Below are 10,544 nucleotides of genomic sequence, written 5' to 3' on the forward strand. Positions count from 1 at the left end.
GACTCGCTTTTATGTCCAGTTTGGGGCGGCGGGGGGGGGAGCAGGAAAAGGGGGGAGCGGAGGGAGCGGGGGGGTTTCCGCAGCGTGGGCTGAATGTTTTGAAATATTCAGCTTATAAAAGGGGTCAAGAGTTCCCGGCACAAACAGCGCGGGAGGAGGAAACAGCCCGGCCCAGCTGCCGGCCCTGGCACCCGCTGCCGGGGATTTCTGCGCCGGGGTTGAAAAATGCCGAAAAAGTTCAGGCTTTTGGCAAAAGAAGGATCCGAGAAATTCTATCCCAGCCCTCCCAGGGGCCCCCACTCGGCCTGGGGGCCGCTCCCTGGTGGGTGCTGGGTGCCCAGGGGTACAAACCCATCCCGTCACCCCTGCCCGAGGGGTTCCTGCAGGGTCTGGGCGGGTGATGGCAGCCACAGCGCCGTGTCCGGGATGCCGGTGGCCGTGGCAGCCCCGGTCCCCTCTGCCTTTCTCCCCGGTGCCGCTAAGCGGAGCCACCGCCACGGCTCCGAGCCCGGAGCCGCCCGGAGCCCCAACCTGGGCTCGTCCCCGGAGCTGCTGGGGAAGATGGAACAGGAAAGCCTCATAAATATGGTTGTCTGGCAAAAGATTTTGAGGATATAGAAACTATAAGCGAGATTGAAATGAAAGCAAGCTTTGAGATCCCTCAGTTACTGAACAACGGGAAAACAATGGCATGGCCAGCTGAAGGTGATCCCCTTTTGATGGAACAACACCCTCTGCTTGCAGACAGGCTCAAGGGTCAGAGCAGACCCTACCAGCTTGGCAGAAGGGGCCCAAAGAGGAGTTTTTAGGGTTTAAAATGTAACACAGTATGGTAATGTAGTGATTCTTATAGGCTGTATGGAAATGCTATAGGATTTGTGTATTGTACTAGATTGGTTAGTGAGAATCAGAATATTCAACACGGAAGAAGATTTATTGTATTGGAATGGGAACTTTGCTGTCTTACCCCTTTTACTCTCTCACCCTCTCACCCTCTCTGCCCCTCTCTTCTCTCAGTCCTGCTCCAGCTGTGCCTGGCAGCTCCCAGCAGGGTCCTGCCCCCAGGCCCTTTGCAATGAACCCCAAGTTCCTGACCTGGCTGCAGAGATCTCTCATCTCCATCCATCCATCCCCACTGTCCTACCCCTGACACTCCCACACGGAGCCTCTCACCACTCCTCGAGGTCTCGCTGCCTTCCCCCCTTGCCGGGATGGCCACCGTGGCTGCCCAGAGCAGGCTGAGCTCCCGGCAGCCCAGCAGGGCTCCAGGGGTCACCCATCCTCTCCTCTTTCCCTGCTCCACGAGCATTCACACCCCCGAGCTGCCGCCTTCCCTTTGTCCGGCTGCTCAGACCCCCCCATCGCCCCCATCTCAGAGCCCCCCGACCCCCCAGGCCAGTGGGGGACACACGGGAGGAGGGATCGGGCTCTGGGGGTCCCCGAGGCTCAGATGTGCCTCTGTCCCTCAGGTGTCCACCCCTGCAGTGGTGGCTTCCCCTCCCTGCTGTCCCCACACTGGGCAGGGGTTGGAGCAGGGCGCTGGCGTCCTGGGAGGGGGCTGAGCCCGGCTCAAATCCGGGATTTTCCGCAGGGAGAGCGGTTTAATCGCAGCTTCCAGGGATTCGGGATTTCCACGTTAAATACGCCGGGAGATTTCGGACCACTTAAGGGCCAAAAATGGAACAAGGGCACCGTGTGGAGCCCGGGCTGCTCAGACCCTGGACAGGACCGGGAGAGGGTGGCTGGGGGGAACAAGTGAGAGTGGGGTGCAGGGAATGGGGCACAGGGTGGGAGACGGGGCAGGGCAGAACCGGCACCCTCTGCAGGGTGAGGGCAGGGCCAGGTGGGGCTGCGGGGCTGCTGCCCCTGCCAGGGGGTGCTGGGAGCCTCCAGAAAGCAAAGGAAGCTGCACCCACCTCCCTCCCCAGGCCCAAATTTGGGAGACACGAGGCTCCTGCTTGAGGGTGGCCCCTGGCACTGTCCCTGGGGGCTACCTGTGAGCTCGGGTCCAGGAATCCCTGCCCTGAAACGGCTGCCACGGGCAGGGCAAGCACCGGCCAGCCGAGAGCCCGGGGGGGGCTGGCAGAGCTCTGGGGTGATGAATTTTGGGGTCAAAACTCATCCCTCCGTGGTTTTGGGGTCACATCTCACCCCTCCGTGGTGTGGCACCGCCGCTTGGCCACCCCTCGGGTCCCCAAAGGCAGGGGAGGGGGCTCTGCCGGCCAGGAGGGGCCGTGGGGCAGGGGGCACCCTCCGCAGCACAGGGGGGCAAGGGTTGATCGGGGGCCGTGGTGGGCCGGGGGCGGCCCCTGGGCACGGCCCGGGGTGCGAGCGGTGCGGAGCGAGGTCGGTCCCGCTGCTCTCCTCGGCCCCGCCCGCCCTTTGTCTCTCCTCGTTCTCCCCCCGACCTCCCGACCCCCTCCCGACCCCCCCAGATCCCCATCCCTGGACCGGCGGGGGCTCGGCGGGGGCTCGGCGCCCCGGGAGGGGCCGGGGGCGGCGGGGCGGAGCGGGGGGCGGCGGGCGAGGGAGGAGGAGAAGGAGGAGGAGGAGGAGGAGGCGGCGGGGGCGGAGGAAGCCGCCGCTCCCCGCGCTCCGCCGAGGCAGGAGCATCCCGGATCCCGGGCACAGCCCCCCCGGCCGCCGCTGCCGCCGCCCCCGCCCCGGGGCCGCCGCCGAGGTGAGTGGGGCGCACGGACCGGCACAAAGGGGCCGCTCCTCCTCCCCCGACACCCCCTCCCATCCCCGGCCCCGACCCCCGCCCGCGGCTGCGGCACGGTCCCTGCCAAGGGGAGGTTCCCGCTGCGCCCCCGCCCTCCCGGTGATACCCCGGCTTCATCCCCCGCTATTTCCCCCCTCCCTTTCATTGCCCCTCGTCGCTCCATCCCCGTTATCCTCCCCCCCACCCTCGTCTCGGTGCAATCTCGTGGGGTTGGGCCGGGAGGGTTCGGGGAGCCCCATCCCCGGCCCGGCTCTGCGGGCACACCCCCCTCTGCACGCCCTCCGCATCCAGCCTGTCGCGGTGGTGACCGCCTGTCGCGACAGAGCCTCCGCCCCACCTGTTGTTGTCACAGCCCCTGGCTCGGCTGGGCACCCCCGGGGCGCTGGGGGGCACCCACCGGGGCGCTGGCACCCCCAGTTCCAGCCGGGTGAGCGGGGGCCGTGCTGTGACCTGGGGGTGACCGGGAGGGACAGGGGGTGTCCCTGCAGGGCCGGGTGCTGGCTCGGGGGCGCTCATCCCCTTCCAGGGACTTGGAGAGGTGACCAGGGGTGACCGTGCCTGCCATGTGGTGACATTTGTGCCCCCACAGGGTGCAGGCACAGCCCGGTGGGACCCCCGCACCTGCCCAGGACCATGATCCCCCCCAAGGAGAAAACCCGCGCCCCCAAAGACAGCATGACGCTCCTGCCCTGCTTCTACTTCGTGGAGGTGGGTGTGGGGAGGGTGGGCACGGCCTGGGGCAGTGCAGGGGGCTCTGTCCTGGTCCCTGGCACAGTGGGTTGGGTTCTGTGCCCCGTTCTGTGCGGTGCCATCACCCCGGGGGTCGCTGGTCCCCACTCTGTCCCCCCCAGCTGCCCATCGTGGCCTCCTCCGTTGTGACGCTCTATTTCCTGGAGCTGACGGATCTCTTCAAGCCGGCCAAGGTGGGCTTCCAGTGCCACGACCGGGCTCTCTCCATGCCCTACGTGGAGACCAACGAGGAGCTCATCCCGCTGCTGATGCTGCTCAGCCTGGCCTTCGCCGCGCCCGCCGCCTCGGTGCGTCCGCGTTTGTCCTGCTGGGGATTGGGGTCCTCCTGGTGCCTGGCAGTGCCCAGCATCCATCAGGGGCTCTGCCAGCACCCCAGCCCTGCCTGAGCAGCGGTTCCTTCCCAGATCATGGTCGGGGAGGGCATGGTGTACTGCCTGCAGTCCCGGCTGAAGGGCCGTGCTGGCGCCGAGGGCAGCATCAACGCTGGCGGCTGCAACTTCAACTCCTTCCTGCGCCGCACCGTCAGGTTTGTGGGTACGTTGTGCCACAGCCTGGGCAGGATCTGAAGGCTGGAGGGGATGTGGGGCCACCCTGGCTGTGATAGCAGCAGCACAGCCCCACCCAGACCCTGGGCACTGCACCAGACCCATCCCAGTGGGTGCCCCAGGGCTGGGTGAATCCTGGCTGCCCCACTGTCCCATTCCTGCCATCCCCAGGCGTCCACGTGTTCGGGCTCTGTGCCACAGCCCTGGTGACAGACGTCATCCAGCTGGCCACAGGCTACCATGCTCCCTTCTTCCTGACTGTCTGCAAGCCCAACTACACCCTGCTGGGCACCCCCTGTGATGCCAACCCCTACATCACCCAGGACATCTGCTCAGGCACCGACAAGCACGCCATCCTCTCTGCCAGGTACGTGCCAGGGGAGCCCTGTGTGGCACTGCCAGCTCTCCTGCCCTGTCCCAACCACGTCCCTTCTCCCTGCAGGAAGACCTTCCCATCCCAGCACGCCACGCTCTCAGCTTTTGCGGCTGTCTACGTGTCGGTGAGTTCCCAGCACTGCCTGGCACATGCTGGCTTGGCACAAGCTCTGGCCAATATTCCTGTGCCCGTGCTGGGTGTGTGCAGGCACCTGCAGTCCCACATGCACCCAGGAGCTCTGTGCATGGCCAGGGCCGTGACTAACAGCCTGTTCCTGCCCCAGATGTATTTCAACTCCATCATCTCGGACAGCACCAAGCTCCTCAAGCCCATCCTGGTCTTTGCCTTTGCCATTGCTGCTGGCATCTGTGGCCTGACCCAGATCACGCAGTACCGCAGCCACCCCGCTGATGTCTACGTGGGCTTCCTGATCGGTGCTGGCATTGCTGCCTACCTGGTGGGTGCTGGTCCTGCCCGTGCCCAGGGAGGGGGCTGGGGGATGCTGTGGGGCTCCACACTCTGCAGAGCAGCTGTGGCTATGCCTTTCCTGGAAGTGTTCAAGGCCAGGCTGGACAGGGCTTGGAGCAACCTCATCTAGTGGCAGGGACACTGGGCTAGATGACCTTTAAAAGTCCTTCCCAACACAAACCATTCTGGGATTCTGTGGTTCCCCTTCCCACAGGCTTTCCATGCCGTTGGCAACTTCCGTGCCCCAACGGAGCGAGTCCCAGCCCAGGCCCCGGCCAAGGACGCGCTGCGGGCGCTGACGCAGCGGGGCCACGACTCCGTCTACCACCAGAACAAATCGGTGAGCAAGAGTTCAGTTGTCATTACATTGCAAAGGCTCCATATTGCCTGAGTTTCGTACCTCCTTGGTGCTTCTTGTAGGCAGCTCCTCTGGGCACTGACTCTTCCTTGTCCTCGCAGTAGCCGACTGTGTCACCGTGTTCACAGGGGTCTCAGGTTGAGGGAAGAGATGAGGATCTGACTCCATGTTTCAGAAGGCTTGGTTTATTATTTTATGATCTATATTACATTAAAACTATACTAAAAGAATAGAAGAAAGGATTTCATCAGAAGGCTGGCTAAGAATAGAAAAAAAATGGAATGAATAACAAAGGCTTGTGGCTCTGTCAGAGAGTCTGAGCCAGCTGACTGTGATTGGCCATTAATTAGAAACAACCAACATGGACCAATCCCAGATGCACCTGTTGCATTCCACAGCAGCAGATAATCATTGTTTACCTTTTGTTCCTGAGGCCTCTGAGCTTCTCAGGAGGAAAAATCCTAAGGAAAGGATTTTTCATAAAAGATGTCTGTGACACAACTGACTCCAGGTCCCTCAACCAACCAATCTACTCTTTTATAACACTCTTGGCCACAGGTGTGGCCTGTTAAAATCAGGCCTGCTCCTAATCTTTAGTAATTGGTTCAGCTGCAACTCTTTAGGGGATAAGATTACATTCTATACCACCTTCATTTACCCATACTGTGTCTTGGTTTGGAAAGCCAGGTGTCTGCTAAGGAAGGCAGGAGCCTCCCCTGAAATGGAGAATGTAAACCCTCCCCATCGCTCTGAATTGCTATAAATTTTAAATTAAGTGGCTCTCAGGCAAAAAATGTGGGAGCAGGAAATAACAGTTCTTTAATAAGGAAGAAAAAAAAATAAAGGATAAAATAAACAATGCAGTACATTAGAACAACACTGCCAGAGTCAGAACCCAACCTGACACCCTGTGGGTCAGGCTGTTGGCAGCAGAACCATTGGAATTGTGGCTCAGCCCTCCTGCAGTGTCAGGGCTGGTTCTGCTGGAGCAAGGGGGATCCTTTAGAGCAGGATGGATTCTTCCTCCGAAGATCCAATGGAAGAAGAGGCAGCTGCTGTTCCTCTGGGAAATCCAGGGGAGAAAGCTGTGTGGTGTCTCAAAAACCTCTGGATTATATCTGGGCAGCAATGGTTGGCTCCTCCCTCTGGGCTCACATCTCCCAATGGGATGCTGTAGTTCTTATCAGCCATGCAGGGACATTCCATAGCTGTTATCAGCAGGTGTCCCCTCCGAGGGAGGTGTGAATGTGGTCACTCAGAGAGAGAGATAAGGCAAACTGCCCACTTGACAAAAGACAACTGCCATACAGTTGGTAATAGAAAACATCTTGCATTGCAATCTGGAACAAATGGATTCCCCTACAGGTGAGCACCGACGAGCTGAACCCGCAGGCGCGCCTGGAGGAGGCGGCGCGGCCGGTGCCGCGCGAGAAGAACTCCCTGGGCAGCCTGAAACGGGCCAGCGTGGACGTGGACCTGCTGGCCCCACGCAGCCCCATGGGCAAGGAGAACATGGTGACCTTCAGCAACACCCTGCCCCGCGTCAACACCCCCTCCATGGACGACCCCGCGCGGCGCCACATGACCATCCACGTGCCCGTGGACGCCTCCCGCTCCAAGCAGCTCATCACCGAGTGGAAGCAGAAGTCGCTGGAGGGTCGGAGCATGACGCTGGCCGAGGAGGCGGCGCAGGGCCGGGCTGTGGGGGAGCCCGGTGAGGAGGTGCCCCCCTCTCTGTACCCCACGGTGCAGGCGCGCTCGGCCGAGCGGGCAGCCATGGGGCCTCGTGTGCTGATCCAGCCCCGGCCGGGCGCCTCGCAGCTGGTGCACATCCCCGAGGAGAGCCAGGCGGGTGCCGGGGCTGCAGCCGGCAGCGGGGCGGCCGTGAGGGCCAAGTGGGTGATGGTGGCAGAGAAGGGGGGAGCGCAGAGGGTGGCCAACCCCCCGCGCCTGATGCAGGTCATCGCCATGTCCAAGCAGCAGAGCCTCGTCTCCGTCACGCCCAAGCACTCGGAGACGTCCTCGTCCTCCACCAGCTCCGACTCCTCGCAGTACCGCTCGCCCTCGGAGCGCGACAGCTCCAGCATCATCACCATCGACGCCCACGCCCCTCACCACCCCGTCGTCCACCTCTCTGCTGGCAACGGGCCCTGGGAGTGGAAGTCGGGGCCGAAGGGGCCAGAGGGGTCAGACACCTACGAGCTGGGTGAGGTGGGGAAGGATTTCCACGGCTTCCGCCCGGCCAAGAGCGCCGGCGTCTCCCCTGGCTCCTCTGTCAGCGACATGGAGCAGGACGAGCCGCGCTACGGCAGCCTGGCCGCCATCCCGGGGGCAGCAGGGGGTGGTGGGGAGCGGGTGGAAGCCCCCCCTGAGGGGCTGCTGGCCACAGCCAGCCGCGACTCCACGCTGAGGAGGAAGCCGGCCGAGCGGGACGGGCCGGGGGACAGCGAGGTGGACCTGTACTACAAGAAGATGCAGGCAGGCCGCAGGTTTAAGGACTGAGCCCCAGTGCCCCACGCCCCTGTTCTGATTTGGGGGGCTCTGCGATGCTGGGGTGCCTCTGCAGGGGATGGCAGGATGGGGCTGGATCTGCTCTGGACCGGCACGGCCACGCTGGTGACACCTGTGGGACCCCCAGCACCGGACCCTGCTCCTGCTCGGGCAGCTGGTGGGGCTCTGCCCCCCACAGGCTGTGGGGCTGGGCAGCTCCAAGCACTTTTGACTTTCTTTTTCTCTCTAACACTGGTGCTGACATTTCTGAGGGGTTATTTTATTCCGGCTCTGGATGTGGATATCTGTAGGGGGGGTGGGGAGGGACAAATGGTGCTGAAGGTTTTTGCGGGGGAATAGATTAAGGGGTTTAACAGGGGGAAGAGGCTGCTGTGGGGCAGCAGCCCCTAGCTCATGTGGGGGTTTGTGGGTGCTGGGGGTCCCGTGACACCCCCCCATCCTGCACCAGCGGTCTGAGGGAGCCTGAGGGTGGGCAGACTGGGAGGGGGGGTCTGCCCAGTGCTGTGGCTCTGGGTGTGAGAGGCTGTAAATACTGCAGGGACTGGAGGAGAGGGGGGTGTTGGGGTGGGGATGCAGTGGGGGCTGAGCTCTGCCCCAGGAGGAGCTGCCCCGGGCTGCAGCTGAGGTTTGGGGGGAGCAGGGAGGGGATCTCCAGGCTGCGAATGTCGGGCAACAGCTGGAGCTGCTGTGGTTTGAAATGCAAATAAACACGTGGATGTTGCCTGGCTGGGTTATTTTGGCAGGTGGGGGCAGCTGAATTCCACGACTGGTGGGGGGGTAGGACCAGGGCTCTGTGGGAGTTCCCAGCCCCAGGGAGCAGTGGCTGGGGACAGCCGTGTCCCCCCCCAAGAGGACACTGCCGATGGCACCAAACTGCCACTGCCAATTGGATTAACAGTGGATATCCCAAAGCCTTTGCCTTGCAAACATATGGATTATCCACATAACCCTGGCTCGGTGCTGGAAAAGCCACCCGGGATTAGCAGGAGGATTGTGGCCGCAGCTCGTGGGGTGGGGGGGATGAGGGGTCCCACTCCAACCAGCCCGAGGGCCCTGGGGCTGCTCCATCCAGCCGTGGTGACCCGCAGAGGTGACCCGGAGCCGCCGGCGAAGGTCACCGGCATTGACGCCACGCTCCGGCGGTCGCTGGTGGGGTCGGGGCGATGCGGGGGCTCCCAGCGCAGCAGCCCCAGGTCGCCCCCGCGCTCACGGCTCATTGCGGTGCCGATGGCGTCACTCGCCGCTTCTCTGACCCAGCGGTTTCCATGGCAACTGACAGCCCCGCATCGCTCTCGCAGTCTCGGGCAACCCCCCCAGCCCCGACCCGCCTTGGGCAGCCCCCCCACCCCAGCAGCCGCTGCTGCATCGCTTGGGGACCCGCGGGGTCGCGGGACTGTCCTCATCCTCATCCTCATCCTCATCCCCATCCCCATCCTCATCCTCATCCTCATCCTCATCCCCATCCTCCTCCCCCCACAGGGCTGCAGCAGGAGGGGCTGTCAGCCCCCACCTCATCAGCTCCAGCCTGGACTCTGCCTCGGCACCACTCGTGTCCCTTTTCCCTTGGGGACACCCTCTGCCAGGGGTCCCCGGGTGAGCCCCAAGGCAGGGCCCGCCTTTGTGACACACAAAGGGCTCAGCCCCGCTCCTGGCCCCGCCCCGGGGCTCTCTTTATGATTTGGGGTTCCCAAATCGCTCCCCGATTTTGGGTGAGTGCTTTGGGGGTTCCGGCTGGCAGCTAATTCCCTTTCCACACCCCCCAGGGCTGGGGGCGTGGGGAAGGCCGGGTTTTAGGGTGCTCCTTCCCCAAGGCCGGGCTTTAGGGTGTGCTCCTTCCCCAAGGCCGGGCTTTAGGGTGTGCTCGTTCCCCAAGGCCGGGCTTTAGGGTGTGCTCCTTCCCCAAGGCCGGGCTTTAGGGTGCTCCTTCCCCAAGGCCGGGCTTTAGGGTGTGCTCCTTCCCCAAGGCCGGGTTTTAGGGTGCTCGTTCCCCAAGGCCGGGCTTTAGGGTGTGCTCCTTCCCCAAGGCCGGGCTTTAGGGTGCTCCTTCACCAAGGCCGGGCTTTAGGGTGCTCACCGTGCAGGCAGCGCCTTCCCCCGGCTCCAGGCAGGGGCTGGAAGAGCCCTTTGGTGCGGAGCCCGCGTTTTTTCCCGTTGAAAGAAGCGTTCAGGGCAGTTTTTCAGAGCCAGCTCGGGGTGGGGAGGATGCAGAGGCAGCCCCCGGCACGGGCTCTGCTGTCCCGGGGGTTCTGCCGTGGGAAGGGACAGGACACGAGCCCCCCAAAGCCACCGCTGTTCCCACGGGGACCCCGACCATCGGTGCCACCCCGATGGGATCTTAGACCCGCCCCAGCAGCTGAGCAGTGTCCGAGGAGCCAGGGAAGGGCACAGGGATGCCCACGGTGGTTGCAAAGCCTGGGGAAGCAAGCCCGGAGCCATGACCCTGCTCACTGAATGCATCGCCCTGGGTTTCACAGGCACAGAGGCAGCTGCTCCAAATCCCATCAGCCTTTCAAGGAACAACAGTGATCCCTTTCAGCAGCCCCCGGCTCTGTCAGGACCCTCTCGGTAACCCTGGAGGCAGAGGGCTGTGCAAACGCCTGTGGAATATTCTGGAGCTTAATGGCAGCTCAGCCCAGAGGGATGGGATCAGCAGAGCCACAGGAGCAGCTCCAGGTGGGGATTGTGTCCCCACAGTGACTTTGGGACAGGAGTTTGAGCAGAGCTGAACGTACAGAACCAGACCCCTAGGGAAGCACTCTGCTCCAGGGGAGGTCATGGAGAGATGGGCATTGCCCCTCATCCCACGGGATGGAG

The 10,544-nt window shown here is 63.1% G+C and overlaps 1 protein-coding gene across 3 annotated transcripts; it reads left to right on the forward strand.

Moving 5' to 3' along the window:
• The first annotated feature begins 2,520 nt into the window (after positions 1–2,520).
• On the forward strand, positions 2,521–8,035 carry PLPPR3 (phospholipid phosphatase related 3). Of its 3 annotated transcripts, none has more exons than XM_071451818.1 (9): positions 2,521–2,680; positions 3,312–3,430; positions 3,574–3,759; positions 3,877–4,006; positions 4,189–4,384; positions 4,460–4,517; positions 4,677–4,850; positions 5,076–5,201; positions 6,585–8,035. In XM_071451818.1, exons 2-9 carry the CDS (start codon positions 3,356–3,358, stop codon positions 7,719–7,721), a joined length of 2,082 nt encoding a protein of 693 aa, XP_071307919.1. In that variant the 5' UTR covers positions 2,521–2,680; positions 3,312–3,355; the 3' UTR covers positions 7,722–8,035. The 3 variants fall into 3 exon arrangements, with proteins under 3 accessions (XP_071307919.1, XP_071307921.1, XP_071307920.1); XM_071451820.1 differs by having other exon boundaries at positions 2,548–2,684; positions 3,319–3,430; XM_071451819.1 differs by lacking the exon at positions 2,521–2,680 and adding an exon at positions 2,911–3,149.
• The last annotated feature ends 2,509 nt before the right edge of the window (positions 8,036–10,544 follow it).

The sequence above is a fragment of the Agelaius tricolor genome, unplaced genomic scaffold (genome assembly GCF_023055355.1).
Source record: "Agelaius tricolor isolate 1412-34295 unplaced genomic scaffold, bAgeTri1.0.p SCAF_33, whole genome shotgun sequence".
Taxonomy (NCBI): domain Eukaryota; kingdom Metazoa; phylum Chordata; class Aves; order Passeriformes; family Icteridae; genus Agelaius; species Agelaius tricolor.